The 27,887-nt window shown below is 45.1% G+C and overlaps 1 protein-coding gene across 1 annotated transcript in view; it reads left to right on the top strand.

Annotated features, from left to right (window-relative positions):
• Nucleotides 1-26,763, top strand: part of ST8SIA6 (ST8 alpha-N-acetyl-neuraminide alpha-2,8-sialyltransferase 6) — a 213,759-nt gene extending 186,996 nt beyond the window's left edge. Inside the window, exons 6-8 of the mRNA XM_082258345.1 lie at nucleotides 5,430-5,542; nucleotides 18,360-18,452; nucleotides 24,875-26,763. Of these exons, the coding sequence (XP_082114471.1) occupies nucleotides 5,430-5,542; nucleotides 18,360-18,452; nucleotides 24,875-25,343 (675 nt within the window). The 3' untranslated portion in view covers nucleotides 25,344-26,763. The remainder of the gene's footprint in view (nucleotides 1-5,429; nucleotides 5,543-18,359; nucleotides 18,453-24,874) is intronic.
• The last annotated feature ends 1,124 nt before the right edge of the window (nucleotides 26,764-27,887 follow it).

The raw sequence follows: 27,887 nt of genomic DNA, 5'->3' as shown, positions 1-27,887 counted from the left end.
CCACTGCAAGGGTTTATAGCTTGTTTTGCCTAAGACAGGAATCCCCAACCTCTGGGCCGTGGACATGTGCAAGGCTGTTTCTTGTTGGGGGCCAGACCTGGGTGGGCAGCAGGCGAGCGAGCCAGCATAACCTGCACTGCCACTCTTCCACCACTAGAGGGCACCCACTCCCTCTCTGTTGTCACCCTACCTACGAAGAGGAAGGGGAAGGAGAAGGGGATGGAGGAGGGTCATGCCAGCCCAGAGGTGGCAGGCTGCATACTCCCCCACCCCCTGGAATTGACAGGTTACAGCAATACTCCCCCCTCCTCAGGTGATAGGGGCGGCTCACATACAAGAGAGTTGATAAGCTGCACACCACCAGGAGGTGACCGACTGTACCAACAAGACCCCCCTTCCTCCCTTGAGGTGACAGGTGGCATTCACATAAGGGAGGCCACATACTGCATGCACACTACCCCTCCACCTCAGACTCCTAACCCCCACCCCCCCCCACCATCCGAGTGGCAGGCAGCACACAAACGCCACCCCAGCTCCCCCCACCCAACCCAACCTGCCGCCTATACCCCCCCCCCCCCGGTCCGTGGAGGGTTTTGGTCGCTGAGGGGAGTCCCTGGTACCGGGGAGGTTGGGGACCACCTGCCTAGGAGATGATGAATAAGGTTAATAACTTACCTAATTCCTTGTTCCCAACAGGCTTCTCTATGAGACTGTTTTCATGGTCACCATTTGCTGACATCATCCCGTACAGTGCAGGACCAAAACAAGAACAAAAAGTTGGGGAGTATAAATAGTATCTGTTTTACCACAATTCAAATGCCTATACACCAAGCTGGTGTTCTGCCCGCTCACCAATCAATGCATATACAAAAAGGGAGAGGTGGTTACAACCCTATGGGGGTATGGCTCCCACAGGGAGTAGCCCAGCAGTTAATAAGGCGGACACTAGGCTTGTTTGACGGGGTAATGGCATCTATTTTAATGTATCAAAAGGTAACAGTAAAAAATGTAGTATAATGACTCTTATAGACAACAGAGTATATCACAATTTGTCACATCACCACACCTCTAAAACCAATGTCACAGTATAAACATCCGGACACCAGCAGTCCTACATTGTATGAAAGAGGCTGAGGGCCCATTCTAGAGCAGGGATCCTCAAACTACATCCCTCCAGCTGTTGCAGAACTACACATCCCACGAGGCATTGTAAAACTCTGACATTCTCAGACATGAATAGGCATGATGGGAATTGTAGTTCCTGAACAACTGGAGGGCCATAGTTTGGAGACCCCTGTTCTAGAGCATCAAACAGTGAAAGAGAGCACCAGCTACCGAGGAAGCAAGAATTAAAGGGTTGGTTCACATTTACCAAAAACTTCCTATGCAGGTAAGGGGCGACTGAAGATAAAAACCAAGTGTGCAGCTTTGACCAAAGTTAAATAATGTCCTTGCTATAGGTGTAGACCAGTGGTCTCAAAACTGTAGCAGGGGGCCAGATGTGGCCCTTTGCTTTCCTTTATCTGGCCCTTGGGACACTTTCCTCCAACTGATACAAGGCACTATTCCTTCCACTGACACCAATGATGAGACAATATTCCTTTCCCTGCACCAATGATGGGGCTTTATTCCTTCCACTGACACCAATGATGGGGCACTAGTCCTTCCACTGATACCAATGATGGAACACTTTTCCTTTGACTGACACAAATAATGGGGCACTTTTCTTTGCACTGACACCACTGATTGGGGCACTATTCCTTGCAGTGACACCAGTGATTGGGCACTATTCCTTCCCCTGATACCAACATTATTCCCCCTACTAAAGCCAATGATGGGGCATTTTCTACTCCTCCTGGCCACAGTCTGGCCCCCACAAAGTCTGATGGACAGTAAACTGGCCCTTTGCTTAGAAAGTATGGAGACCCCTGGTGTAGACCATTTACGAACCTCTTGAAGCCTGGGACAGTGCTCACCCTCACCATCAAAGGAGCAAGTTCTCAAAACCCTGCACATGTGTGATTTGCTATCTCCTTTATCACAGCATTGCTGAGTTCAGAGCTACCGTGACAGGGGATAGAGAAGCAACATCCTAGCAACAAGGTAGGACAGATTATGTTATCGCTGGGAGTTTATCAGGCAGGCTTCGGGAGGTTCATAAATGGCCTACACCTAAAATGTAGACATAATTTAACTTTGAAAGCTGCACAGTGGGGGAGATTTACTAAGGCTGCAGAGTCCAAAATCTGGTGCAGTTCTGAAAAGAAACCAACCAGCTTCCAGGTTTTATTGCCAAAGCTTAATTAAACAAGCTGACCTTAGAAACTGATTGGCTACCATGCACAGCTGCACCAGACTTTGAGTGCACCAGTTTTAGTAAATCTTCTCCAGTTTGTTTTATCTAAAGGCAACAATTTTTTTGGTAAAGGGGAACTAACCCTTTATGATAAGTATGGTATATCACCTTATTAATCATCCCCTAAGCCAGAGGTCTCCAAACTTTTAAACAAAAGGCCAGTTTACAGTTCTATAGAATTTATAGGGCTGGACTTTGGCCAGTGTGAGTAGAGAATGTTCCGGCATCAGTGGGAGTAAACCTTGCCCATCATTACTTTTAAGAGGAGGAACAGTGCCCCATGGTTGGTAGCATTGGAAGGAGTAGTGCCATATCGATGGTGTCAGTGGGAGCAATAGTGCCCCATGGTTGGTATCAATGGACATGATAGCGCCCCTTCGACAGTGTCAGTGGGAGGAATAGTGTGCCATGGTTTGTATCAATGGAAGGGAAAGTGCTCCATCGATGGTGTCAGTGGCAGGAACAATGCCCCTTTAATGGTGTTTTTAGGAGAAATGGTGCCTCATCCTTGGTGTCAGTTGGAGGAATAATGTCCCAAGGGCCGGGTAGAGTCAAGCAAAGGGCCGCATTTGGCCCCTGGGCTGCAGTTTGGAGATCACTGCCGTAAGAAAAACAAGCAAGTAACCCTTTATAATGCAGGGGAGGGGGGCACTTCAAGGGTACATGTTGTCCTTCACCTGAGTTCAGTTTTAAATTGTCAGGTTTCGGAAAGCCTAGAATCTCTTTTTATTGCCGTCTGTGTTCTGAGATCTCAACCCACTTCCTGAGACAGTGACAACATTGTCACCTAAAGCGACAAAGACAGCAGAAAAAAGAAACCTGAGAGAGATTTTAACTCTTTGCCACACTATCTAGAAGTTAAAAAAAAAAAAAAAGCACACGGTAACTTCCTCATTTACTGTACCAACGACAACATTGTTTCACTTTGAATTTTTTTTTATATGAAATGGTTACCATTTGGAAGCTTTGTTTTCTCATGGATCTGTATTTTATCTCATAAGTCATTATTTTATCTTCAGTTAGAATGGGTGCCACTGTCAGAATGAAGCGTTCCTCCATCCATCTTGTTTGTGTGAATGGAGGAATCTATTTTTCTTTCCATTAGCCCACTGGCTGAGTAAAAATCTGTGTATGGCCAGCATTAAAGGAAAAAAACCTAGGCATAGGCACGTTATATTGTTAGCTGCTAGCAGGCTTCAATAACCTCTGAAGCCTGCTAGCACCTTGTTTAAAGTGGCAGTCAGCACTCTCATTAGGATCTGTGTTCAACATTTACAACCTGGATTTGAATTGTACTTTACAAAGCTTGTTGAAATCTCTACGAATTCTTTGTCAAAGCTTGCTGTTCACACTGATCTTATACAAGCTGAAGCTCGTGTGAAGGAGGCCTGAGGTTTTTTCTTGCTTTGTCTTTGTTATGTTCCCTGTACTTTCTGTGCCTACTAGAACGGGGATTGAGAGCAAATGCTTTCCAATTCACTGACCCAGAACAAGAAGTATGCAGATCAGAGCACATCAACAACTCTACTGCAGGCGGAGGTCCTCACTCCACACTGAGATATTTAACATTGCTATGCAATCCTTATGTAAGCTGCCAAAGTAGGAAAAAGGCGGCTCTTTAATGGCAGCTCCTAGATATGTCCTGTGAGGTTACTGGACAGGAATTTCACTCTTGTAGACAATCCGTCACTGCTTTTACTGTACAGTATATTCTCTTCTGATATTTTCTTTATATACCTTCATATATCGTATTAACATTTCATCAAGAACCACTTGTCTACTGGAGAAATTTAGTAATTTTTTTTGCACACAATAAAATATGCATTTTTTGTTAGAAATGACTTGAAACCCCCAAAAATTTTGTATTTTCTGAAAGCAGAGACCCTGAAGAATAAAATAGGGCCCATTGCAATTATTTTATGCTGCATGATATTTGCAGCTATTTATATTAATAATTTTTATGTTTTTTTATATATATATATATATATATATATATATACAGGGCTTTTTTTCAGCGGGAACACGGGGGAACGCAGTTCCGGCACCTCAAGCACTGAATGTATTTTATGGCAAGGAGTGCTGGGGTGTGCCTGAAGGTCTATCGATGCTGTCTGCTGGGGGATCTATTGTCGTTGGTGGAGATCTATTTTTTGTGGGTGTCTATTGTTGCCAGGCATGTCTATTGTTGCTTGTGGGGGGGGGGGGGGTCTTATGTTGCTAGCGGGTAAATTGTTGCTGGGAGAGGTTTATTGTTGCTGGCTGTTGGAGGGTCTATTGATGCTAGCTACTGTAAGATCTGTGGTTGCTGCTGGGGGTCTATTGTTGCTAGGATGGTATTTTGTTGTGGGGGGGTCAATTGTTGCTGGGGGAGGACTATTGTTGTGGGTAGGGGGGTCTATTGCTGCAGGAGGGTCTATTGTTGCTGGAGGGGGTCTACTGTTGCTGGGGTGGGGTCTATCAAATTCCATACAAGTTACTTAGTAGCACAAAATTATACTTGGTTCTGTATTCTCTAAAAGGGGCGGTACTGGAAGGTGGGTAGGGGGTGAAACCTAGGGACCCTGCTCAGAGGTGGGCAAAGACGAAGGGTGACTCAGAAGGTGATAGTTCCTGTACCTTTTCTCTGAGAAAAAAAGCCCTGTATATATATATATATATATATATATATATATATATATATATATATATATATACATATACATATATATATATATATATATATATAAATATATATATATATATATATACTGTAAATACCAAGCCATTTATAAATGCATCTTGGTAGACAAAAGGTTAATGTTTTGTGGCCTTTTCTTTAAAAATAATTTAGGAAAGTATGTTACCATAGTGATTGAAGGAGCTGCAGTACTTTATTAAAACAGAATCTTGGGTAGATCAGAGTATCACTGCCCAGATAGGGATGGAGAAATATGGCCTTAAGGGTGCTTTTTATTGATAGAAAAAACACTTTTAATAGAACAGCATTTTTATTTTAAATGCTTTGTCTGTCTCATGTGACAAAACAAGGTAAGAAAGGAGAAATGTTAATGATGTGGTTATATTATAATTTTAGTCGCAGCCCTTTGATGGAATTCCCTTCAAGCAATGCGCTGTGGTTGGCAATGGTGGAATATTAAAGAATAGCAGCTGTGGGGCTGAAATTGACCAATCAGATTTTGTCTTTCGGTAAGTTAAAACTTGAGCATATCTTTCCCTAAATATAAAATTTTAAGCTTCCGTTTTCTATTTTCCCATCAAGAATGCTGAGTGGCCACCCTGAGATCCTGTTCTGTAGATTCTCTTACAACTGTGTTGACTTTAGGGCCAATTTAAAGGGTAACTACACTTTTGTGGGGAAAAAATAGCAAATAAAAAATGATATATATATATATATATTTATAGCATATACAATTGCTACACAAGCCATATTGTAATTTGAATGTTCCCTAAAAAAATGACCTTTCCTTTTCAGTCTGCAGCGCTGTAATTTTCCGTAAAATTTAATGAAATATGACAACCTGGAGACTTTTTTATACGCAGTTTGTAATTTCCTGCCTGCATTATGGCTTACTAATTTTTGTAAAACTCTACACTAATATACAAATCAGATTTTAGGCATCCTCTGCAACAAAAAGTTCACCAATTTAACCAAAGGGTAATCACTTCTTTCTCTTCTCATATAAATGTTTTATTTTCCATTGTTTGAATGGTACAATACCAAGACATATCCACAACTTAATTCTTAACTACTATTACATTATGATACTTCAAGCGGAGTTCCGGCCACATACACATTTTGTAACTAAAAATACCCCCCTAATCCTAAGATATCCCCTATTACCCTAGCACTAACCCCACATTACAGGTCATTACAGTAATTAAATAAAGATAAATACTTACCTTTAAAATTGATTGCAGAGCGCGGCCATCTCCGGTGTGGGCATCTGAAGCCATGGTGTCCCCCGATGTGCCCTTCTTCCGGGTTCCTGGCTACCCAGAATGCCGATCGCAATCTCGCACATGCGCTGTAGATTGCGATCGGCAATCAGAGTAGCGGCCGGGGCCGTTCCCATTGCATCCTGGGATTGATGATGCTCATCTCCCAGGAAGCAATGCAAAGGAGGAAGTGACGTGGGCGGCCGTGTCCGCACAAGGAGGAAGAGGAAGGAAGGTAAGTTTATTTTCATTAAAAACAAGGTAAGTGAAAAAAAAAAAAATATTAACTATCCAATTCCTTTTCAGGTTTTTTTTTTGCTAACTGATGCTGCAAATTTTTTTTTTTAGGGTGGAACTCCGCTTTAAAGTGGTTTTAACCACTTTAACACTAGCCACTGTGCTGCTACTGCGGCACAGTGGCTCGTTATCGTCTAGCGACGTAGACCTACGTCGCTAGACTCCTCCCCCTGTAGGCGGCATAGCTGAACCTGCGATCTGTTCCTGTGTCACTCAGTCACCTCCCCCCACACATGTCAGTAAGCACCAGGCATACATTAACCCCTCTCCAATAAAATTAACCCCTTCCCTGCCAGTGTCATTTTTACAGTAACAGTGCATATTTATAGCACTGATTACTGCAGTAATGTCACTGGTACCCCCAAAAGTGTCAAAAATGTCAGTCAAGGGTCCGATCTGTCCGCCGCAATGTCGCAGTCCCGCAAAAAAATCGCAGATCGCCGCCATTACTCGTTAAAAAAAAAAAAAACACCAAAAATGACATAAATCTTTCCCTTAGATAGTAAACTCAATAACTTTTGCGCAAACCAATCAAAATACGCTTATTGCAATTTTTTTTACCGAACATGGGTAGCAGAAAACAAATTGGCCAAAAATTTAAAAAAAAATGGTTTTTACATCTTTTTTGGGGGGAATTTCATATAAAAAAATGAAAAATACTGTTATTTTTTCAAAATAAACGCTCTTTTTTTGTTTATAGCGCAAAAAGTAAAAATCGCACAGGTGATCAAACACCGCCAAAAGAAAGCTCTGTTTGTGGGAAAAAAAGGACGTAAATTTCGTTTGGGTACGGCATCGCATGACCGCGCAATTGTCAGTTAAATTTGCACAGCGCCGAATCGCAAAAAGTGGCCCAGACGTAAGACAGCAAAATGCTCTAGTGGTAAAGTGGTTAAAGGCTGAGGCTAGGTTCACACTAATGTGAATTAGATGCAGGTTTCCTCGCATACAAATCGCATGACAGGAGAGTGTGACCGGCTCTCAGTGGAGTCGGTTCACACATCTCCGGGACGGCACTGCACAAGGGTCCTGTGTGTCTTTGGCTCTGTTTCAGGTCTGAATTCAGGCAAAAATTCGGACCTAATATGGTGAACTGGGATGCACCGGACCCCCTGCTGCGAGCCGCGCCGCGCCACAGATAGTGTGAACCCAGCCTAAAGGTTTTTTTTAGAATGCATGGAGGTAAAAAAACCTTCAATGTGCAGCTTCCCCCTCAAGGAAAGGAGAAGCAACAGACTGATGGGACATTGGAGTTGATTTACTAAATCTGGAGAGTGCAAAATCTGGTGCAGCTCTGCATTAAAACCAATCAGTTTCCAGATTTTTTTGTCAAAGCTTAACCGCTTGCTGACCAGCTGCTGTAGTTTTACTGCGGCAGGTCGGCTCTGTCCCGCGAAATGATGTACCTGTACGTCGCTTTGCGAGACGTGCGCCCATTTGCCACAGGGGAAGCTGATCAGCGGGGCTGGCGGCCACGATTGCTCCCTGTGGAGACGGAATGGCGGTCTGCCGTTGTAAACACGGCAGACTGCTGTTCTGTCAGGTATGGACACAGGGATCCTGTGTTCCTCTTATTTAGGAACACAGGTCACTGTGTTCATGCAGCAAGCCCCCCCCCCCCCACAGTTTGAAAGCACCCCCTAGGGACACATTTAACCCTTTGATCACCCCTGGTGTTAACCCCTTCCCTTCCAGTGTCATTATTACAGTAACAGTGCATATTTTTAGCACCGATTACTGTAGTAATGTCACTGGTACCCCCAAAAGTTTCAAAAATGTCAGTTAGGTGTCCGATCCGTCCGCCGCAATGTCAAGGTCCCACTAAAAATTGCTGATCGCCGCTATTACTAGTAAAAAAAATAAATAAATAAAAATTACATAAATCTTTCCCCTAGTTTGTAGATGCGATAACTTATGCGCAAACCAATCAATATACACTTATTGGGATTTGTTTTACCAAAAATATGTAGCAGAATACAAATTGGCCTAAAATTATGAAAACAATGTGTTGGGAATGTTATACAGAAAATATTATGTGTAAATGAACACAAAGCCGCTCAGCACAGAGCACTTCCCATTCATTCAATGTCCAATGCAGCTGAGGCTGCAGAGAAAGGCATGTGTGTTTGAGCTTTTCAGAATTGTAGCTCTATTTTTTTTTTTTTATAGCGCAAAAAATAAAAATCGTACAGGTGATCAAATGCCACCAAAAGAAAGCTCTATTTGTGGGGGAAAAAGGACATACATTTTATTAGGATACATCATCGCACAACCACGCAATTGTCAGTTAAATAAAATGCAATGCCGTACCACAAAAAATAGCCTGGTCATTAAGGGGGTAAATCCTTCCGGTCCACAAGTGGTTAATTGAACAAGCTGAAGTTAGAAGCTATATGGGCTACCATGCACAGCTGCACCAGAGTTTGCACTTCCAGTTTTAGTTGATCAATGCCATTATCTTTTTGTCACTCTGCTCTCTCTCCTTTTATTAGCATGTTCATTAGTACTGCAGTACAACTAATTGGCTGCTTGTACTGCATCTCCCAATCTGAGCTCTGTTGTACATGGTCTGCAATAAGCTGATATCAGGGGAGATATGGTACTTACTCTGGTTCCATTTAAAAAAAAAAACATGTATTGATGTGTTACTGAATAAGTCTATGTTAATTAGAGTTCAGCTTTCAGCCTGGGTTCACAGATATGCAATGTCAGACATCAAATGTGATTCGCACCGCATTGCTGTGCAGATCACATGCGATGTCTGTCCAATTGCAAATTCAGCCATACAGTTGCATGGCTGGACTCATATTGGATTCGCCTAAAAAAGGTGCGGGAACCTTTTTTTTTAAGCGCACTGGAATCGGATCGTATGTGTGTTCACACCCATCGACCCGAATTCACAGTTCACACTGTGATCTGCAAACCAATCTGGTGGTGTCAATAGCTTTGTATTGACACCTGCAGCGGTTTGCAGAGGGCAGTGTGAACTGCCTGCGGGGGAGATGTAACGTGGGAACCTGCACTATAATTGCGCTGGTTCCTGCCTGGCTTATGTGTGAATCCAAGCTAAATGATATTTGGCTCAATGACAGGTTTGCATTAATTGAAAATACATCTCTAGCTCAGCATTATAGTTAATGCTGCTGTCTATGACCTCATGATTGCCTTGTTCCCATACTTCATATACAGTAAATATACAGAGAATAGAACAGCTTGGTGACAGCTCTCATTGGCCTGTTATCACATCCTTGGCTACCCAGATCACTGGGGCTAAACCCCAGCCACAACTTCCTTTGGAGAGTGAATGCTTATTTATCACAGAGGGACAAAGTCCAGAAATGGACAGCGCTTAGCACTCAGAGTCATCCACCACTCTGCCCCCTGCTACATCACTAAACTTGTCTCAAAATACCAGCCAAAGCGTTTTCTTCGCTCCTCCCATGACCTTCTGCTCTTTAGCTCCTCCATCACCTTCTCCCATGATGACCTCCGGGACTTCTCCACAGCCTCCCCCATACTTTGGAACTCCTTGCCCCAATCTGTCTGACTATCTCCTACTCTATCCGCCCTTAGGCAATCCCTGAAAACCCCTTTCTTTTAGAAAAGCCCATCCTGCCTCCACTGAACAACCGTATTTTTATTTTCTCCATCATCTCATCCCCCACAGTTATTACCCTTTGTATCACTTGGCCCTCCCTTTTAGAGCATAAGTTCTGAAATGCAGGGCCTTCTGATTCCTCTTGTATTGAATCGTATTGTAACTGTACTGTCTGCCTTCTTTTTTTAAAGCGCTGTGCAAACTGTTGGTGCTATAAAAATCCTGTATAATAATAATAATTATGGAACTCACTTTTCACATCCTGCCCAGTCCATGTTAGTTACAATAGGGGGTTAGCTGCTGCTGTGGTGCCTGTATGTTTTCTCCAAGACATGGTTGCTTTTTAGCCACAGGCCTTACCATGCAGGTCCCTATAGGAAGGAGTGCAAGGATACATTTTCATCTTGACTTCTCTCTTTTACAACCCAAAAGATTCAAGATACTCCACTTCATGGCTTCTCACACTCTTTGATCCACGCCCATGGATGGGAAAAATTTACGAAAAACTACCAGTAACCCTCTTTTAGATAAGCGTGCGCAGGGGGTGTACCAGGTGTGCCTGGACACATCCTAATCACTACATGTACTCCAGATTTCCTCTACTGCCTGGGCTCCCCCCCCCCCCCATGTTGCACCTTCCCCACCCCCACCCGCAGTGCTGCGTGCTTCCATCCTCTCCTCTCTCCCTGGCTGCTGCGGGGAATTTTCAGGCTGGAGAGTGAGGCAAGAGGCTAATTAATATGTAATTAACCCGCCTTTTGCTTTTCTAAATGAACACAGTGAACACACTCACTCACTGTGCTCATTCATAACTGAAGCATAGTAAACTCTGTTATAATTTGTAAATGAACAGGAAGCCGTTCAGCACAGAGCACTTCTCATTCATTCAATGTCCAGTGCAGCTGAGGCTGCAGAGAAAGGCATGTGTGTTTGAGCTTTGGGGCGCACACCCTAATACAATAGGCTGCACACACCTATGCTCTTACATGTAGTCCTAACACACTTCCTTTTCTGGAGTGACAACATTGCTCCTGTATATACTGTATTCAGTACAGTAAGTGAGCGTTGTCACCCTAGGATAGGCAGCAGTGGCGGCCCATCCATTAGGGGCGCCGCCCCCCCCCCCCCCCCATCCATGCATCCGGCCCCCTAATCTACATGCAGGGCACTGGATGCATTGATTCCAATGGGGGATTTTTTTATTTTTTTTGAAGCACGTGATTAGAGCCAGAGGCTCTAATAGGCTTCAAAAAAGGGTGGCTGAGTCCACCCAGTTGTGTGACAATAGCGAATGAACATTCACTATTATTACACTGATTCTCCTCCCAGCCAATCAGAAAGTGGGTTCTGAGACTTGTTTCCTGATTGCCCAAAAGGAGAAGGCATCCTATTGGCCAAGAAGGAGGGAGGAGATGCCCGCAGAGAGGGAACTGAGGGGGAAGCCGCTGCCACTGCCTGTCAATCCCGGAGCGGAGCAAGGTAAGTAAAATTTGCGGGGGGGATATTGTAATGCGGGCTGGAGTGATTGGGGGGGTCCGCCAAGAGAGAACATGGACTGAGGGGGAAGCTGCCGCCACGGCCTATCAGTCCCGGGGAGCAAGGTAAGTAAACTGGCGGGGGGGATATTGTAATGCGGGCTGGAGTGATTGGGGGGGTCCGCCAAGAGAGAACATGGACTGAGGGGGAAGCCGCCGCCACGGCCTGTCAGTCCCTCGGAGCAAGGTAAGTAAACTGGCGGGGGGGGGGGGGGGATATTGTAATGCGGGCTGGAGTGATTGGGGGGTTCCGTCTAACGCCCCCCGACTGCTGGAGCACCAGCCGCCACGAATAGGAAGTGTGTTACTGGCAAGATCACGGATGAAAATAAAAGGAAAAAAGCCTGAAAAAAAAATGAAGGAGCCACCACATCTAAAGGCTGCTAAGCTGCAATATATAACAATATTTGGTTCTTGGGTTTAACAGCTGTTACACCGGGGCTGCATTGATTTTATGGAGTCAATTAACTCATAGACTTACATATGGGAAGGAGCAGTAAAGTACAACCATTGTGTAGAACCGCAAACATCTATGATATTAAGTTACATGCAGTACCAAGGATCCTAAAACATTAACATACTGTTAAGATTATTTACATCAATTGATTTAAATCAATGACAAAAAAAAAAAATGAAAAGCCTTTACATTCCCTTTAATGAAAGATGCTTGTTCTGTCTTCTGTTCTAGGTCTTTTTTCAAAGTTGGCATTATATATTCAATGCTCTGCAGTTAAGCAAACTTTAAATAAAACAAGTATATGTATGATCCTGACTTCTTTATTAACCGTAATAAATGAAAGCAGTAAAAGTCACTTCGTTATTTTTCAATAAGCTGCTGTGTAAGCATTGCTATTTATGAGCCATATTAATTATTATTATAATGTCTTGAACACCACGTAACCCTAATCTGTAGGAGACAATTTAGCTGGATAACCTAATATGATTAATAATTGATGGAAGGCAATTCTCCAACTATAAATTGTGAAGTTGTAACAATGTTAGATTAAAGAACACTTGGGATCTGGAGTACATTAAGTCATTGTCCTTTGCTTTGTTCTTGAACGACTAACAACTTCCCAATTTATCTCCATGACTCAAGCAATTTATGACATATTAACTGAGATGAGCCTCACTGATCCCTGGAGATCTGGGCTCTTGTAAATCTTATGACAAGAAGGAGCGTGCTCAAAGGCGCTTGTTAGAAGAATGTGTAAATAAGTTGTGTTTTATAGGAGTTTAACACTTTGCTTTTTTTTATCTGCTAGGACACAGTAGTCTGGAGGTTTTCATGGGTGGTCCAAAACTGTCTTCAGATTTAATAGCTGTAGTACAACTGAAAAGTGAGGAATTTTTGTAAAGCTGAACTCCTGGTAGATGCTAAAAAGAAAACCCCTTTTAGGTCAATTAGGTAATTTAAAAATATTAACTTCATAGTACTTACCTTTTCAGTATTCACTGATTTTGTGCAATCACTGTGACATCACTGAAGGGAGTGAAGCACAAAAGGCGAGACTGCGCTACTGGAAGTTTTAATACCACAAGTCAGATCCTAACTACAGCACACATACACTATATTACCAAAAGTATTGGAATGCCTGCCTTTACACCCAACTGATCTTTAATGGCATCCCAGCCTTATGCCTCGTACACACGCATCGATTATTGGCCGGGAATTTTCGGCCAACGTCCGATCGGCCGATTTTCGGCTTGTTAGTATCATGCTTCCGACAACCGACTCCGACTTTTCAGCCGAAAAAAATCTGGTGTGCAGGTTATAAAATTTTTGTTGGCCGTCAACACAACGGCCAATTTTCCGTCAGTCAGTACAGATTTCGGCAGACAAAAATCTGATGAGCAAGACTGGACATGCTCAGGGAAGAAAAAACACACGGAAAGTAAACCAGCACATGACATCACTTCTGAAGTAGATTTTTGTTGGCCAAGAAAATTCGTGTGCAGTCTAGGCACATTCCAACCAACAAAACACCACTCTGGACAAAAGTTGGCCGATAATTGTTGCGTGTGTACGAGGCATAAGTCTGTAGGGTTTAATATTAAGTTGGCCCGCCCTTTGTAGCTATAACAGCTTTAACTCTTCTGGGAAGGCTGTCCACAAGGTTTAGGAGTGTGTCTATGGGAATTTTTGACCATTCTTCCAGAAGCGCAACCGCGTAAGGTTAGGCACTTATGGTGGAGAGAAGGCCTGCCTGCAGTCTGCGCTCTAATTCATCCCAAGGGTGTTCTATTAGGTTGAGGTCAGGACTTTGTGCAGGCTAGTCATGTTCCTCCACCCCAAACTTGCTCATTTACTTGCTTTATGGACCTTGCTTTGTGCACTGGTCCAAATCAGTTGGTGGAGGGGGGGTTATGGTGTGGGGTTGTCTTTCAGGGGTTGGGCTTGGCCCCTTAGTTTCAGTGAAGAGAACATTTCAGGCATCAGCATACCAAGACATTTTGGACAATTTCATGCTCCCAACTTTGTGGGAACAGTTTGGGTATGGCCCTTTCTGTTCCAACATGACTGGGCACCAGTACACAAAGCAAGGTCCATAAAGAAATGAATGAGCATGTTTGGCTTGGAGGAACTTGACTGGCCTGCACAGAGTCCTGACCACAACCCGACAGAACACCTTTGGGATGAATTAGAGCGCAGACTGCAAGCCAGGCCTTCTGTCCAACATCAGTGTCTAACCTCACAACTGCTCTTCTGGAAGAATGGTCAAACATTCCCATAGACACACTCCTAAACCTTGTGGACAGCCTTCCCAGAAGAGTTGGAGCTATTATAGCTGCAAAGGATGGGCCAACTCAATATTGAACCCTACAGACTAAAACTGTGATGCTATTAAAGATCATGCGGGTGTAAAGGCAGGCATCCAAATACTTTTGGTGATATAGTGTAGCTCACTCTCAAGTGTCCATATACCTGTAATTAGTCTGCAGTGCAGCACACAAAGCTCACTTTCCAGTCTCCATATATAGTAGCGGTAATCATTCTGCACTGCAGCACAAAAAGCTTACGCTCCAGTTTCCATATACCTGAAATGAAGCTGCACTACAGCACAAAAAGCTCACTATCCAGTGTCCATATACCAGTAATGAGTCTGAACTTCAGCACACAAAACTCACTTTTCAGTATCCATGCCACCAACAAGGTCCTGGACCCAGGGCCGCTGATAGGGGGGGACCACCAGCCCTCTTGTAGGGGGCCCACACAGAGAGGGGGATTAGTGATGGACAACAAATACAGAAATCTTCCTCCAGCACCTGAATCTGATCTGTTCCTCTCCCTGCTATCAGCTTTTATCTGTTGAGAAAGAGACAGTCTTCCCTCACTAATCCCCCTCCCTGTGTGGCCCCCCTCCCAGCACTTATCTCTGCTCAGGAGTTTATTTGTAAATTGTAACTTTGTTTCTCTGTCTCTCTGATCACTGAGCTCCAACTGCCCAGCCTGTATATTTTTCGCATCTCATCTTCTTTTTTATTTAACATAGGTTTTTTTTTTTTAGATTTAGCAGGAATTATGCGAGTTATGTTATATTTGTGTCTGATAATAGTGATTTTGTTGTAATTTTAGCTAAATATATCTTTAATATTTTCTTGGGGGGGCCCTGCCAGGTAGTCTGTATGGGGCCCCGCGATTTCTAACAGCAGCCCTGTCTGGACCACAGCATACAGAGCCTAATCCCCAGTGTCCATATACCACTAAAAACTGCTGCACACACAGCACACTCCCAAACATCCATAATCCACTAATAAAATCTGCAGCACAAAATACACAGCTCACTCCCCATAGTCCATATACCAATAATAAGATCTGAACTGCAGAACATACAGCTCGCTTTCAGTCAGTGCAAGATTAAACTCTGTGGTAGCCCCTAGGCAGTTAAACAGCCCCCCCCCCCCCGCAGGTTTCTGGAGGTTTCTAATGCATGCACTCAAGTGGGCTAACATTTAACTAAAGACAACTATTTAGGTGCTACCCAGTCAAGTGAATCATAACAGCATAAATATATACTGCAACAGAAAAAAACATAACTCAGTAATAATTAATCTATATCCACGTGTTTCTAATTCAGTGGTGATGTATCTCAGGGATATATGTTTCTCACATGGTACTTATATGAAGGAAACAGAGTGGAATAGAATAGAGGGAATCCACATTGAGTAACTCCATTTATTTTATAAAACACTTAAAATTGGTTAAGCTTACTTTATAAATAAGAATGAAAGCAAAGTCGCCAAACTGGAAGTGTGTAACGCTCCTGCGTTTTTGTTATAGGCTGGATTTACAGCTGCAAAATCTCCACTCAGTAGTCATGTAGAGATGTGTTGAATACCAGATCCAACTCTCCAGGACTCATCACCGTGGGCCTGTCAGCTTCAACATACAGATATATACACACTCAATGAGATGTTCCTGGAGTGATAGGATGTATATGATAGTATGAAGGTGATGTGCTGAAGGGACAGGTGTGAACAGTGACAAGGATGGTAAGCACTTGATAGGTTTGTACAGGAGAGTTCAAGATGGTATTTAGGAATGCAGATAGGTTAGTATCGAGTATGCTAACAGGTGGTGAGGACAGCAGATGACAAATACAGGATAGACTAACCCAGTGCAAGGATAGATAATAGTAGACAGGAGAGCTAGCAATCTATGCAGCAGTGCAGATGATAGATGGTAGTAGACAGGAGAGCTAGCAATCTATGCAGCAGTGCAGATGATAGATGGTAGTAGTCTCAAGAGCTAGCAATCTATGTAACAGTCCTTAATGCAATAGTAGTAGTGTAAGTTATGGAGGTTTCCCCTGCGGGGTACTTATCACTATAGTATAGTAGTAGAAGGGTCCGGTGATGAGGAAGTGATCCAGTAGCGAGATACAGGGATCAGTAGCGAGGTTCGGGTCTGAGGAAGTGATCCTGGTAGCGAGATACAGGGATCTGTAGCGAGGTTCCACAGCGAGACACGCTTGTAAGCATAGATGCAAGGCAGGTTGAAGAGTGAAGGGTGAAAGCAGCATGCCGGGAGTGATCAGGTGGCGAGACACAGGATCAGATATGAAACAAGTTCAGGTAGCGAGATACAGGAGCGAGTAACATCTGGTATGCTGACTTCAGACAGGGACGATCCAACCATGACGGTTGAACGAACATGTGAGTGAGAACGCCGGCAGTTGAAATAGCCGCTCTGCGGCGCTCAGTGATGACAGCATCGGTCTTAAAGGTGTATGCGCACCTACCAGAAGAGAATGGTGGGACGCATACACGGAATGGAAAGTGGAATAAGGGTACCAGAGGTACCAGAACATTACAAAGTGCTGCACCAGCGTGCGCTTTACCGGCCGGATATGACGTCACCAATGGTTGTCACTGACACATTTTGCCCCTCCTCCTGGGCATCCTTTAGAGGTGTGAAAACTATTGGTGATGTCACGTAAGGCCGGTGAAGCGCACTCTGGCACAATAGACACTATTAGTATCTACTAGTTCCAGCATTTTCTAATAGTGCTAATACTATGTGAACATTGTCTACTCCTTAACCGCCTTAGCGGTATCCCCGAGCGTGACTCGGGGTAGGAATTTTCTGCTATTAGCGGTATCCCCGAGTCACGCTCGGGGTCAATGGGCAGAGCGTGCAGACAGCGCAGCGGAGCTTCTCTTACCTTATCCTGGCGATCCAGCGATGAGCTCTTATTGCTGTGACCGCCAGCCGAGATCTCCGCCGCTCGTCTGTCGGTAGGAGGACTTCCTAGTTCCGTTCCCTGCAGCAGCAATGCTGCATGGGAGCGGAACTAGAGAGGGAAATTCAAAAAAAAAAAAAAACGTTGCACAAAACACATAACACATTTTATATTATATATATGCATATATATATATATATATATATATGCATATATATATATATATATATATATATATATATATATATATATATGCATATATATATATATATATATGCATATATATATATATATATATATATATATATATATATACATATATATATATATATATATATACATATATATATATATATATATATATATATATATATATATACCTATATATACACACACACATATATATATATATAAAAATTATATTATTGATTCGATTATAATTCATGCGTATATATATATATATACACACATATATATATATATATATACATATATCTATATACACACATATATATATAATATATAACGCATGAATTATAATCTAATCAATAATATAATTTTATTATATATATTATATATTAAATAATAAAATAATATTATTGATTCGATTATAATTCACTTGTTTGTGTTTCAAATTTATCACATCTGGGATGTCTACTAGACTCTTGTTTTGGTCAGGTTTAAGTCAGTAATTACTAAGAATTGTAGGCCTACAATACATAACGCCAAATTTCCATGAAAAGAATTGTACCGCTTTTGGAACAGAATTCCTGACAGAATCATACCGCCAGGGAGGTTAATAAATCAGACCTAGCGTTCACTGTATTTACAGACTCTGCATCACTTTAGCTGGATAAGATTTGTTATATAACTCTTCAACAGCTATCAGTAAAACTCTATTGACTTAGCTGTCCCTATAATAAAGTATGTTGTGCTGGTTTTTTGTGTTTCAGGTGTAACCTTCCACCTATCTGGGGTAATGTCAGTATTGATGTTGGCAATAAGACGGACCTTGTCACAGTGAATCCCAGCATCATTGCTCTGAAGTAAGTTGATCTATCATAAATAACAGCTTCAGTCCAAAGATATTCACTTAAAAGAATGCTGAACATATTTTCAAATTATCATCCCCTGCACAATCGCTGCTTTAATTTATGGAAACAGTGGGGAATGTCTTTATTGGCTGACAAATTGGAGAAAGGACAAAGCATGGGTGGCTGACAGATATGTAAAGCAGACAGCAGCAACACAAAAAATATCACTTTGATATAGTGCTTCTTCATCTAAAAGATCATGAAATCTTTGAGCTCTGGCAATTGTTTTAAAAAGCCACCTCCCTAAAGACTTGGTTTGATAAGTTTAGTGTGGATCAAAGCCTGGTACACACTATTCGTTTTTTTGTTTTTTTTTGTTCAACCCAGCGGGCTGAACGAAAAAAAAACTGAAGAGCTTGGGAGGAGCCTCTGTACTAACAATGCGATGTTAGTACAGCGATCTCCCCGCGCTGAGCTATGGTGTTCTGACAGGGGAACTGCCCCCCGCCAGAACTCACCGGAGAGCACTGATCGGATGCCGTTCAGCGGACCTTTTTCAGTCATGCCCCTTCTCTGTCAGACGGGCCCTTTACTTGAGTGGCCTGCATAGAGCCCTGACCTCAACCCTACTGAAGAACTTTGGAATGAATTGGAATGCTGATGGCAATAAAGAACTTCTTGTACAATAGCAGTACCTGACCTCACAAATGCTCTTTTGGCTGAATGGGTAAAAATTCCACAGACACACTACAAAATCTTTTTGGAAGGCCTTCCTAGAAAAGTTAAGGCTGTTAAATCCGTGAAGGGGGCATGGTCATATTGATTGCCATGGTTTTGGAATAACAAGCTCATAAAGGTCGGTCAGCAAACAGCAAATAATCTCTAATTTTTAGGAAGAAATCTGCAATGTCTACCTACATGGCAGAGGTTTTTAAAAGTGCTTCTAAAGCCAAAACTTTTTTTTAATTTAGAATAGAGAAGGAAATCTTTTTTTTTTTTCCTGGGTCCCCTTGGAGAGATTTGCCTTCACTTCTTGTCCTACGCTTCCAGACTTACAACCATAAGTGAGAGGCAAACCCTCCAAAGTGAGGAGAAATCCCCTCTTAGGGCCCTTTCACACGGGCGCTCTGTATGTCCGCAAATCATCCTATTTTTTTGCGGATGATTTACGGACATAATGAATGTCAATGGGATTGCGGATGTCAGCGGATGACCATCCGCTGACATCCAATTTTCTTCCTTTCAGTTCTGTTCCGTTTTTTGGAACGGAACAGAACACTATTTTTCCTCCGTTCACAAAACGGAAAGGAAGCAAAATTGGATGTCAGTGGTGCAGTGACGTACCAAGGGGGGGCCACGCACTGCCCCGGGTGCCACGCACTGGGGGGTGTCAGCCGGTGTCCTGCCCGGCGTGTTCCGTATCGCTGTGAAGGCAGCTCCTTCAGTCAGTGCTGCGGGGGGGGGCGGAACGGCGGCGGGAATAAGGGGCGGAGCCGCGGCGGGAATAAGGGGCGGAGCCGCGGCGGGAGAAGGGGGCGGGGCCTCGATGGGAAGAAGGGGCGGAGTCTCAGCCTCGGCAGGAAGAAGGTGAGTGCCGAAGTGTGTGCTGAATAGGAGGGGGATGGGGCAGCTGCATATGAGGAATTCATCTTTCCCTAGCTCCCTGTCCCCTTCAGTGCTCTCCACCCCCCTGGTTTTCTCTGACCACCCCCCAAAGTGCTACCTGTCCTCCCCACAGTGCTCTCCACCCCCCTGGTTTTCCCTACCCACCCCCAAGTGCTACCTGCCCCCCCTGTGCTCTCCACTCCCCTGGTTTTCCCTGCCCGCCCCCCAAGTGCTACCTGTCCCCCCCCAGTGCTCTCCACCCCCTGGTTTTCCCTGCCCACCCCCCAAGTGCTACCTGTCCCCCCCCAGTGCTCTCCACTACCTGGTTTTCCCTGCCCACCCCCCAAGTGCCCCCTGCCCCCCCCCCCCTGTGCTCTCCACCCCCTGGTTTTCCCTGCCCACCCCCCAAGTGCTACCTGTCCCCCCCCAGTGCTCTCCACCCCCCTGGTTTTCCCTGCCCGCCCCCCAAGTGCTACCTGTCCCCCCCCAGTGCTCTCCACTACCTGGTTTTCCCTGCCCACCCCCCAAGTGCTCCCTGCCCCCCCCCCTGTGCTCTCCACCCCCTGGTTTTCCCTGCCCACCCCCCAAGTGCTACCTGTCCCCCCCCAGTGCTCTCCACCCCCCTGGTTTTCCCTGCCCGCCCCCCAAGTGCTACCTGTCCCCCCCCCAGTGCTCTCCACCCCCCTGGTTTTCCCTGCCCGCCCCCCAAGTGCTCCCTGTCCCCCCCCAGTGCTCTCCACCCCCCTGGTTTTCCCTGCCCACCCCCCAAGTGCTACCTGTCCCCCCCAGTGCTCTCCACCCCCCTGGTTTTCCCTGCCCGCCCCCCAAGTGCTACCTGTCCCCCCCCCAGTGCTCTCCACCCCCCTGGTTTTCCCTGCCCACCCCCCAAGTGCTACCTGTCCCCCCCCCAGTGCTCTTCACCACCTGGTTTTCCCTGCCCACCCCCCAAGTGCTCCCTGCCCCCCCCCTGTGCTCTCCACCCCCTGGTTTTCCCTGCCAACCCCCCAAGCGCTACCTGTCCCCCCCCCCAGTGCTCTCCACCCCCCTGGTTTTCCCTGCCCGCCCCCCAAGTGCTACCTGTCCCCCCCCCAGTGCTCTCCACCCCCCTGGTTTTCCCTGCCCGCCCCCCAAGTGCTCCCTGTCCCCCCCCAGTGCTCTCCACCCCCCTGGTTTTCCCTGCCCACCCCCCAAGTGCTACCTGTCCCCCCCAGTGCTCTCCACCCCCCTGGTTTTCCCTGCCCGCCCCCCAAGTGCTACCTGTCCCCCCCCCAGTGCTCTCCACCCCCCTGGTTTTCCCTGCCCACCCCCCAAGTGCTACCTGTCCCCCCCCCAGTGCTCTTCACCACCTGGTTTTCCCTGCCCACCCCCCAAGTGCTCCCTGCCCCCCCCCCCTGTGCTCTCCACCCCCTGGTTTTCCCTGCCCACCCCCCAAGCGCTACCTGTCCCCCCCCCCAGTGCTCTCCACCCCCCTGGTTTTCCCTGCCCGCCCCCCAAGTGCTACCTGCCCCCCCCCCCAGTGCTCTCCACCCCCCTGGTTTTCCCTGCCCGCCCCCCAAGTGCTCCCTGTCCCCCCCAGTGCTCTCCACCCCCCTGGTTTTCCCTGCCCGCCCCCCAAGTGCTACCTGTCCCCCCCCCAGTGCTCTCCACCCCCCTGGTTTTCCCTGCCCGCCCCCCAAGTGCTCCCTGTCCCCCCCAGTGCTCTCCACCCCCCTGGTTTTCCCTGCCCGCCCCCCAAGTGCTACCTCTCCACCCCCCTGGTTTTCCCTGCCCGCCCCCCAAGTGCTACCTGTCCCCCCCAGTTCTCTCCACCCCCCTGGTTTTCCCTGCCCACCCCCCAAGTGCTCCCTGTCCCACCAGTGCTCTTCACCTCCCTGGTTTTCCCTGCCCGCCCCCAAGTGCTCCCTGCCCCCCCCCCCCCAGTGCTCTCCACCCCCTGTGCCTTCCAACCAACCCTGCAATGCTTTCCAAACCCCCTCTTAATTCTCTCCAGCCCCCCCACCGTGCCCTTCAGCTCCTCCAGTGCTCTCTGCTTCGCCTGTGCTCTCCGGCCCCCCTAGTGCTCTTCTATCTTCTATCATGTCCTCAGTCTCTGACCAACTCCTGTATCATGTCTGCAGTCTGACCATCTACTGTGTCATGTCTGCAGTCTCTGAGCATCTTCTGTATCATGTCCTCAGTCTCTGACCATCTCCTGTATCATGTCTGCAGTCTGACCATCTCCTGTATCATGTCTGCAGTCTCTGACCATCTCTTGTATCATGTCTGCAGTCTCTGACCATCTCCTGTATCATGTCTGCAGTCTCTGACCATCTCCTGTATCATGTCTGCAGTCTCTGAGCATCTCCTGTATCATGTCCTCAGTCTCTGAGAATCTTCTGTATCATGTCTGCAGTCTCTGACCATCTCCTGTATCATGTCTGCAGTCTCTGACCATCTCCTGTATCATGTCTGCAGTCTCTGACCATCTCCTGTATCATGTCTGCAGTCTGACCATCTACTGTGTCATGTCTGCAGTCTCTGAGCATCTTCTGTATCATGTCCTCAGTCTCTGACCATCTCCTGTACTATGTCTGCAGTCTGACCATCTCCTGTATCATGTCTGCAGTCTGACCATCTCCTGTATCATGTCTGCAGTCTCTGAGCATCTCCTGTATCATGTCCTCAGTCTCTGACCATCTCCTGTATCATGTCCTCAGTCTCTGACCATATACTGTATCATGTCTGCAGTCTCTGACTGAGCATCTCCTGTATCATGTCTGCAGTCTCTGACCATCTCCTGTATCATGTCTGCAGTCTCTGACCATCTCTTGTATCATGTCCGCAGTCTCTGACCATCTCTTGTATCATGTCTGTAGTCTCTGACCATCTCCTGTATCACGTCCTCAGTCTCTGACCATCTCCTGTATCATGTCCTCAGTCTCTGACCATCTCCTGTATCATGTCTGCAGTCTCTGACCATCTACTGTATCATGACTGCAGTCTCTGACCATCTACTGTATCATGTCTGCAGTCTCTGAGCATCTCCTGTATCATGTCTGCAGTCTCTGACCATCTCCTGTACCATGTCTGCAGTCTCTATCTATTTATGCTGAAGGTAGGACTGTGCAGGGGAGGCAGAGAGTGCAAAAGGAGGAACTGTGATGAGAGAGACGGGGGAGGGGGCAGACGGCAAGGGGCACTGTGATGGGGGGCTGTGAAATTTGTGCAATAAATATTCTTGAAAACATTACAAATTTCTGTGGGTGTTTTTACATTTTAAAGTTGGGGGGGGGGGTGCCAGATATGGGATCCGCCCCGGGTGCCAAATGCTCTAGGTACGCCACTGCAGTGCTGTCATCCGCTGATATCCGCAATCCCATAGACATACATTATGTCCGTATATCATCCGCAAACGGATGGGATGATAAGCGGACATACGTGAAAAAAAAGGACCGGAGCGGAGCCAAAAAACTGATCGCTCGTGTGAAAGAGCCCTTAGACAGCTGTCGTTGGAACAGGTGTCCTCATTGGAAGATTTTCTCTCTGTTCTTGCTCCAATAACAATTGTAACATTTTAAATTTTCCATCATTTTCTGCCCCAGAGACAGTAATCACCAGTAATAAAGTAAATCTCCCCAGCGGGGACAGAAATAGCAGTATAAACCTAACAGAGGTTCTAATGCTTCCCACTCCATCAAAAACCTAAAGAAATGTTTTGGCTTTAGATACTCTTTTAAAGCGGAGTTCCGGGCACAAAATCGATCTTTTTTTTTTGTGCCCGTCCGCTAGTTCTGCATCACCTGAAAAGGAATTGGATAGTTAGGTTCTTTTTTTTTTTTTTACTCACCTTGTAATTGAAGATCGAAAATACTCACCTCAGGGTACTTCCTCCCTCAGCGCCGCGGCTCCGCCGTCACTTCCTGTCTCGCGATGATTCCTGGGAGCTGAACGTCATCGCTCCCAGGAATCAATGCGACGGCCCCCGGCCCCGCTCGTCACTTCCGGGGCGACGCCGCATTCCCCTGCTAAACAGCTTCTGGGCATGCCCAGAAGCTGTGGAGGAATGCGGCGCCGCACCGGAAGTGACGAGAGGAGCCGTTGCAGGCGCATTCTGGGAGAAGAGGACGTGGAAGAAGACGCAAAAGAGGACCGCGCCGGCTTCAGCTGCCCACAAGAGAGATGGCAACACTGTGGAAGAAATTTTAGTAAGTATTTCATCTTGCAGGTAAGTGCGAACCGGGACAGATCAGAGGCTAGCCATTGTGGAATGTGCTAGCCCTGACTGTCCTGGGGGTATGTTTATTGAAAAATGGTTTCTGTGCCCGGAACTCCGCTTTAAGCTGCAGTCATTTTTGTAAAAATTAAAAAGTCAACAGCTACAAAAACTGTAGCTGCTGACTTCTAATAAGCAGACACTCACCGGTCCCATGATACAGCTCTGTGCTCACCTGAGCCGTTTCTTCACCTGTCCTCCATCCTCGGCATCTTAACTGTAGGCACCCAGCTGTCACAGCTTGTGTCTTCATAGCCGGGTGCCTGCTGTGCAATGTGGTCCTGCAGGCTTCTGGGACCTGTGACGCGTCCCAGAAAACTGCAGGGAGGTAGGGGAAGCAGAAGTGGGAGTGGGTACCTGTCAAAACCACGTACCCTCCCCCCCCCCCAAAAAAAAAGTGCCATTTGTAAAAGAGGAGGGCTGAGGAGGTCCTAACTTCCCCTTTTGGGTGAAGCTCCACTTTAAGTCAAAACCTTATATATACAACATTTGCAAAATGTATTAAAATATTGCTCATATAATTCATTTCTTTACTACATTTGGTCTTACACAACTTGTATTGGTGTTTTTTATGCAGATATGGAAAACTCAATGACATGAAAACCGCCTTTCTGAAAAATCTCACCAATTATGGTTACTCTTTCCTGTTGTTGCCTGCATTTTCCTATAGCAGTAACACGGCCATCTCTTTCGAAGTCCACCACCTACTGAAGAAATACCAAGCTAAACAGAAAGCTATATTTTTCCATCCCAATTACCTTAAAAGCCTTGCTCAGTTTTGGAAAGGGAGAGGCGTCCGGGCCTACCGCCTATCCACTGGATTTATGATAACCAGCGTAGCCATGGAACTCTGCCAGGATGTCACACTGTACGGATTCTGGCCATTCTCTAAAAACTTGGACGGGAAACCCATCAGTCACCACTACTACGACAACCAGCTACCAAAGCCTGGCTTTCATGCCATGCCCAAAGAGTTTTATCAAGTTCTTCAACTCCATCATAAAGGGGTTCTGAAGCTTCAAATTGGTGAATGTGAGAAGAGATGAGAAACTAAAGGTCTTTGTTTTTTAACTTATTCAAATGCTCAAGTGCTGTCGCCAATCAAGATCTGCATCTGGATATGTTTGGACCTCAAAGGTTTCTATAGCTTCCATTATGGAACACTTTAAGAATCAGTAGATAAAAATATTGTCTATTGTAAATGTCATTTGGAATTCTTGATTCCATGATGGACACTGGAGTCACAAGAGCTGATAACAATCAAATTGCCAAATTTGAATTTAATTTATGTGTATTGACCTTACAGGTCACCATGGGTTTCACTATGGATAACACTATGAATCAGTGAAATAGAATCAAATTGCCTTTGGAAAACTTTGTCTAGGTGACTTCACAAGCCACCATGTTTTCATTTGTGGAAAGTTTTTGGGAGTGGTATTACTCTTTTGCGCTCATAACAGATAAACATGATATTTGATGCATAATCTGGAAAGATTTAATGAACAGAAACGTTGCCATTTTCTGCATTAGCAAATGCAAGAAGGTCTTTTATTTTTACCGCTGCTGATTTTTTCTCCATCAACTTAAATATAATTTTTTGTTCGTCGTCCTAAGGAACATCTTATGATAAGGACACTTGTGCAATACAAATCTCATTTGTCTGCAATCCAAAATTATGGACTTGAACTGCAATATGATTTCCATCCATTTTTTGCAAAGCAGGAGGAGAAACCATGGCAATGGATATATTTTGAGTGGAAAATAGGCACTTAAAGCAATTTTAAAGATGTATTATTAACTTACTTGATTGCAAAGATTGCTTTTTTGCTTTCCTTTTAAGGATCGATTTTTCTTGTGCTTTTCTGACGTTTTAAAAAAGTATAGATATATTTATTTATGTACGTGTTAAACAAACTCAGGAGCTCAGTTGACAAAGTTTTCAACTTGAAATTGTTTACATTTTTTATGCTTTAAATAGGCGCAAAAAGTATTTTTGTTAGTGAATGGACCTGTCAAGTGAAGAAAGCCAAATTAACAAGGGGACTGAAAACTGAAGAAAACCTTGTTTTTATAGCTAGTAAACATATTATACTTGTGTGAATTGTTCTTTATATCTAGAGGTGTTTTCTGCCCTTACTTAATATGTTAAACATTCCACTAAGATTTACACATTGTTCATATGGCCAAATATATAGGAAGTTAGGAATGCGGAATAAGGGAATAGCGATCCATCTCCTGTCCCCGATAAATGTATGGGAATCAGGACCCAACTGTGTTATGTTATGCAAATGCAGCACAGTAATTGGCTCGGATGTGTTGTGCTCTTTAATGCACACTAGCTGTTCAGCCAATCACTTGAACTTCACGGTTGGTAGAGGGTGCAGATCTGTGCAAAGTAAATCCATTACATGGAGGTGTTGGGCTCTTGGCTTAAATGGAAAAAAAATTTAATCTGAGCATAGACCTTCACTTTGATCTTGCACAGTTGTAAAGGCTCCTCTCTTGTACTGAAACTGCTAACTCTGACTTTACTGCATACTGTGAGCTTATCACAGTGTGCATTAGAAGCTGCAAGACGTCATACTGAGCCCGTCTTATTTCCTTGCTGGAGGACGTCCACTACCATCTAACTCTATTCTATCCAGCTTGACTTTCCCTCAGAATAACATAGGCATTTCCTAGAGTAGTCTATAAACACCCACTCCTCCAGACTAGCACCCCACTTTTCATATTTAAATACCCAGTGCTTTAAGTGGGCCGGTATGCACTGGTACTCAGTACCGCCACTTACAAATATGGCTCTTGAGCATACCGCCACCTTTCCATGCGCCTTAGCATACCAGTACGCTCATTTTGGACTTCTGATCCTCAATTGCCCCCCCCCCAAGGATATTTCCCACTCCAGAGCCAGACCAGTCACTACCAGTGAGTCCCCCTGCTCCGGAGTCCCAGTCCAGGCCAGGGGGGGGGGTGCTCTGTGGGGACCCTGATGTGGGGGTGGGGGGGCGACAAAATTTATAGGCTATAGTAGAGTACCGGCAACTCTTTTGGGCCACTTAAAGCACTGTAAATACCTAAGAGCCAGCCCACTACTTGCATCAGGACTGAGCGCTCTTGAGATTAGGGCCAGGGTGTCGTGATGTTTTCAGTGAACTATGTCCACCAACACACAAATGCCACCCCTACACCTGCCATGATCTGCCTGCGAAGAGAAGCATAAAGACCCAGTGATGATTTCACTAGGTTTAAAGTAAGATATATAATCAAAATGAAAAGGTTTTATGTAAAAAAAATCGGACTTGGGGGCTGTGGTGTCAGGAAGAAACCAGTAAATGCAAAATATAAGTAGATAAAACTTCAACTTTAACCACTTCAATACAGAGCACTTTCCCCCTTCTTCCAGCCCAGGCCAATTTTCAGCTTTCAGCGCTCTCACACTTTGAATGATAAATGTGTGGTCATGCAATGCTGTACCCAAATTAAATTTTTATCATTTTTTCACACAGAGCTTTTTTTTGTGTTATTTAATCACTGCTGGGTCTTTTATTTTTTACCAAAAAATAAAAAAATAAAGTTTTTCATAGTTTCAT

The sequence above is a fragment of the Pelophylax lessonae genome (genome assembly GCF_965119305.1).
Source record: "Pelophylax lessonae genome assembly, chromosome: 5".
In the NCBI taxonomy this organism is placed as follows: domain Eukaryota; kingdom Metazoa; phylum Chordata; class Amphibia; order Anura; family Ranidae; genus Pelophylax; species Pelophylax lessonae.
Note: the sequence above shows the minus strand (reverse complement) of the source record. Positions and strands in the feature narration are given on the sequence as shown.